The following is a 5203-nucleotide window of genomic DNA, read 5'->3' on the forward strand; positions in this document are numbered from 1 at the left end:
GGGTGGGTGTGGAGGGAGTAACAGAGGGTGGTTGTGGTGGGAGTAATAGAGGGTGGGTGTGGAGGGAGTAATAGAGGGTGGTTGTGGTGGGAGTAGTAGAGGGTGGGTGTGGTGGGAGTAATAGAGGGTGGGTGTGGAGGGAGTAATATAGGGTGGGCGTGGTGGGAGTAGTAGAGGGTGAGTGTGGACGGAGTAATAGAGGGTGGGTGTGGAGGGAGTAATAGAGGGTGGGTGTGGAGGGAGTAATAGCGGGTGGGTGTGGAGGGAGTAATAGAGGGAGGGTGTGGAGGGAGTAATAGAGGGTGGGTGTGGTAGAGGAAGAAAGCATGTTTTGGTGCCTTTTCATTATGCAGGAAATCATTAACTCATCACTTACTGTTAAATAGGGAGCTTGTAGCAGTCTTCAGGGAAACGAAGCAGCAGGAGGCAGGTGGGTAGAGGTGTTTACATTCATTTACAAAATGGCGCTAATGTTCCAAAGTGACGTTGATCACTGTACGTATTTACAAAGTTCGGACTTCAAACCTCAATATTTCAAGGAAGAAGCCTTCAATCATGTTAACATAAAAAAGATTTACCATAAGACACATGTGGGGTAAACCTGGTACGAATGCAGCCTCTCCTGTTGAGATTCCAAAACCCATCTGACAAGAAAATCACTAAATGGGTGTTTACTGTGAATCCACTTGGTCACTCCTTGGACTACACCTTTAATGTTGGGAAACATAAACATTTTCAACTGGGAAATGAAACACTCTCAAGTGGTGGGAATGTGGATAGTGCACTACCTATAGGAGACGCCTAGTAAAGTAGCCTAGTTTTAAAGCATAACCAATTGGTCCTGATGAGACAAAACCTTCCATTCTGGACCATGTCATACACACATCCTCCTGGCTGTTATACTTTCATTTTTATGTGGAATATACAAAGCTGGAGTGGAAAATATTTACGGAGCTATGCCCAATCATATAATTATGGCAGCCTTGCACTTCATTCTCTGTTTGCTTGTTTGATTGTGGCCCACACTCAAGTAGCTAACAGTGATATTGTGGGTTATCTGAGTGCATGAATTCCTATGTAATTGTGGCTTTAGCTTGTGGTGCATGTAGGATACCAGCTGGCACCAGGAAGCCCACTTCACTGCCATACTCAAAGTTACCACTGCAGCATTGAGGCATTCACAGCCTAAAATGGTGCTTTGTGGGATTAGCTGACCCACACGGTGTATTAACCAACCCTTTTTTCTATGTAAAATATGGACTAGTCAGGGATCTGTGTTGTGAGACTCTCTTTGTTTGTCTTGCAGTATGGACGGTCAGACAGCTACCGCGTGGCCACCACGACGGAGAAGGACGAGAAGGAGTCCCCCAAGAAGGCGGACTCCAAGGCAGACAAGAAGGTCAAGGACATGGAGGAATTGAAGAAGGAAGTTCCCTTGGTATGTAGCGCATCATTCCTACTTCCTGTTTCCTGTCAGTGCACCGTGGCCTCGAGCAGTGTGTCCTGCGACCGGCACTGGTCCCTGGGATGTTGCTAACTGGTCCCTCAGATGGTTAGCTGAAACCTATTTAGATTCATCTAGAGTGTTAGTTTTAGCCTAAGGAGGAAGGACACTGGTATAATAAAAGTTTGAGAAACACTATCCTAAAGAGCACCCACTGGGCACAGACATCAATTCAACGTCTATTCCACGTTGGTTCAATGTAATTTCATTGAAGTGACGTGGTAACAACGTTGATTCAACCTGTGTGTTCCCCGTGGGCAGTCTTTATGTATTCTGTTTGGGAAAGCAACAAAGTTGTTAATAAATGACTTCTCAGATGTTTGAACAATGGATTGTGACAGCCTGTATTCCTGAAAATCTATTTTATTGCTGGCAGTAAATTATGGGTGTCAAGCAAAGGAAAATTGTTTTTTTCTTGTACGAATAGTAGTTTGTGGCGAGAGGCACTTCCAATATAAACTAATCCTGTTTGAAGAAGATTTACTCTGTTATGAGGCATAAGGCCAAACCATGAGAATATTAATATCCCTCTGAAACACAGCTGCAAAATGTCTCCAGCGCTATTCACAATATATATTCGCGAGAATGTAGTTAAAACTAGAGATTTATTCAATGTTTCAACTTTTCTCTAATAGACGGAACACAAGATGTCCATCGAGGAGGTATGCCAGAAGTACTCTACCGACATAGTCCAGGTAAGTTCATCACCGCAAGACTTTTCCCAAAGCCTGTGTTGGGGCTTTTAAAACGAAACATATTAGAACATTAATGGCAATATCAGTTGTCACACAAAATATCAGCCACAATATCAGCCTCCCTCCTCTCTCACCCCCCCTTCAGGGTCTGACCAACGCTAAGGCCGCGGAGTACCTGGCTCGTGACGGCCCCAACGCCCTCACTCCCCCCCCCACCACCCCAGAGTGGATCAAGTTCTGTCGCCAGCTGTTCGGTGGCTTCTCCATCCTGCTGTGGACTGGCGCCATCCTCTGTTTCCTGGCCTACGCCATCCAGGCCGCCACCGAGGACGAGCCCGCAGGAGACAATGTGAGTGACAGACCCCCACAAAATGGCCACCATTATCACTTGGCAGGGGACAAAGGGATGCAAGGTTATAGATGGTCTTTTGGGTTCAGCTTAATGTAGTGTTTCCAAAATGTAGCATTAGGATTCAACTTGGGAGGTTGTGGCTGATTCTTACTTGGCACTAAAATATTTGGGGAACTCTATGACTTGGTGAACAAGGAAGTGTCTAGTGTTGAGATGAGTCAGAGTCCCGTGTGTTTCTTAGATCCAGCTATATGGTTCAACCAACTCTAAATGAATGGGAAGTATAGGCACCATCTAAAATGATAAATGGTTAAACAATATTTCTCTCTCTCCTTGCTCTCTCTCTCTCCAGTTGTACCTGGGTATCGTTCTCTCGGCTGTGGTCATCATCACCGGCTGTTTCTCCTACTTCCAGGAGGCCAAGAGCTCCAAAATCATGGAGTCCTTCAAGAACATGGTGCCCCAGGTAAACAAACCTCTTCTTAGACCTTAACACCCTATCCTATTGTCTCCTGCATTCCGACATAAAAGACCTTAAAACAAATCAACTCCAAGTGATTTTAATTCTGGAAATCTGTTCCAAAATATTCCCACGTATGTGTGATCATATACCAATGTAAGCAAGAAATGATCATGTATTAGTCAAATGTTATAACTGTTTAATCTTGCGGTCAATCTGGAGTCTACAAATTATTTGTAATTATGTTCCCAGACCATCCGCTCGAGAAAGAAACGGCCCTGAATCTAGTTGATGATCCCTGACCGTAGGGCTCAGTGTCTGTAATACTAATTCCAATCCGATTAGTCTCATCATATGTGTTTTACAAATGATAATCCAAACTTGTTTTTCTAGATGACAATGGGTGGCGTAGTTGTGGCACTGACTCAAAATAACCTGTGACCCTAATCCAAATGTTCCCCCTCAAAACACACGTAGCCGACATTGTTTTGGCCATTGTAACCAGTGGTTAGTCTATTCTGTCTTTGTAAGTGAACATGAAGCATATGGTCTTTCAGTGGTGAGTTAATAGCCACTCAGACATCGGCTCAAATGTTCAGTCTCTATGTAGTCTATACGTACAGTCCATAGGTACACATTTTCTATCAAGACTCTTTCTATGGTCAGTGTCAATAGTCAGTCAATGGTTAGTTGCTTACTTTACAATGTACTATCTATCTGCCTGTCTCAATGCAATTACATAGTTATAACATAAAACCCCATCATGACTAGTTGGTTTATGGTCAGTGATAGCGTGTAGTTGGTTTTACTGTTACCCCAGTGTTACACCTGTATGTATAGTCAGTTAATGGTTGGTTTATGGTTCCTACTTCACCATTGGGGTTTCCTCTGTCCGCAGCAAGCGCTGGTGATCCGTGAGGGCGAGAAGATGCAGATCAACGCTGAGGAGGTGGTGGCTGGAGACCTGGTGGAGGTGAAGGGAGGAGATAGGATCCCCGCCGACCTCAGGATCGTCTCTGCTCACGGCTGCAAGGTAAACCTACACACACAGACACAGCATATGTTTTACTATCCTTGTGGGGACCAAAACATTTATTTGATTAAAAAAAATCACATTTAAAAAACCTAACCCTAATTCTAACCCTACCCCTAATTGTAAACCTAACCCCTAATTCTAACCCTACCCCTAATTGTAAACCTAACCCTAATTCTAACCCTACCCCTAATTGTAAACCTAACCCCTAATTCTAACCCTACCCCTAATTGTAAACCTAACCCTAATTCTAACCCTACCCCTAATTGTAAACCTAACCCTAATTCTAACCCTACCCCTAATTGTAAACCTAACCCCTAATTCTAACCCTACCCCTAATTGTAAACCTAACCCTAATTCTACCCCTACCCCTAATTGTAAACCTAACCCCTAATTCTAACCCTACCCCTAATTGTAAACCTAACCCTAATTCTAACCCTACCCCTAATTGTAAACCTAACCCCTAATTCTAACCCTACCCCTAATTGTAAACCTAACCCCTAATTCTAACCCTACCCCTAATTGTAAACCTAACCCTAATTCTAACCCTACCCCTAATTGTAAACCTAACCCTAATTCTAACCCTACCCCTAATTGTAAACCTAACCCTAATTCTAACCCTACCCCTAATTGTTAACCTAACCCTAATTCTAACCCTACCCCTAATTGTAAACCTAACCCTAATTCTAACCCTACCCCTAATTGTAAACCTAACCCTAATTCTAACCCTACCCCTAATTGTAAACCTAACCCCTAATTCTAACCCTACCCCTAATTGTAAACCTAACCCCTAATTCTAACCCTACTCCTAATTGTAAACCTAACCCTAATTCTAACCCTACCCCTAATTGTAAACCTAACCCTAATTCTAACCCTACCCGTAATTGTAAACCTAACCCTAATTCTAACCCTACCCCTAATTGTAAACCTAACCCCTAATTCTAACCCTACCCCTAATTGTAAACCTAACCCTAATTCTAACCCTACCCCTAATTGTAAACCTAACGCCTAATTCTAACCCTACCCCTAATTGTAAACCTAACCCTAATTCTAACCCTACCCCTAATTGTAAACCTAACCCTTAATTCTAACCCTACCCCTAATTGTAAACCTAACCCCTAATTCTAACCCTACCCCTAATTGTAAACCTAACCCTAAT

At 43.3% G+C, this 5203-nt stretch overlaps 1 protein-coding gene across 1 annotated transcript; it reads left to right on the top strand.

Annotated features, from left to right (window-relative positions):
- Positions 1-344: 344 nt before the first annotated feature.
- LOC129850642 (sodium/potassium-transporting ATPase subunit alpha-3-like) lies at positions 345-4146 on the top strand. The gene is made up of 5 exons (XM_055916935.1): positions 345-1438; positions 2140-2199; positions 2345-2548; positions 2904-3017; positions 3910-4146. Exons 1-5 carry the CDS (start codon positions 1409-1411, stop codon positions 4129-4131), a joined length of 630 nt encoding a protein of 209 aa, XP_055772910.1. The 5' UTR covers positions 345-1408; the 3' UTR covers positions 4132-4146.
- The last annotated feature ends 1057 nt before the right edge of the window (positions 4147-5203 follow it).

The sequence above is a fragment of the Salvelinus fontinalis genome, unplaced genomic scaffold, assembly GCF_029448725.1.
Source record: "Salvelinus fontinalis isolate EN_2023a unplaced genomic scaffold, ASM2944872v1 scaffold_2151, whole genome shotgun sequence".
NCBI lineage: Eukaryota > Metazoa > Chordata > Actinopteri > Salmoniformes > Salmonidae > Salvelinus > Salvelinus fontinalis.

Bases quoted from the DNA above. Each gene is read 5' to 3' on its own strand.
- LOC129850642 (XM_055916935.1), top strand. From the start codon at position 1,409: ATGGAGGAATTGAAGAAGGAAGTTCCCTTG. The intron at 1,439-2,139 runs GTATGTAGCGCA...TTTCTCTAATAG, and splicing joins TGAAGAAGGAAGTTCCCTTG to ACGGAACACAAGATGTCCAT. The intron at 2,549-2,903 runs GTGAGTGACAGA...CTCTCTCTCCAG, and splicing joins ACGAGCCCGCAGGAGACAAT to TTGTACCTGGGTATCGTTCT.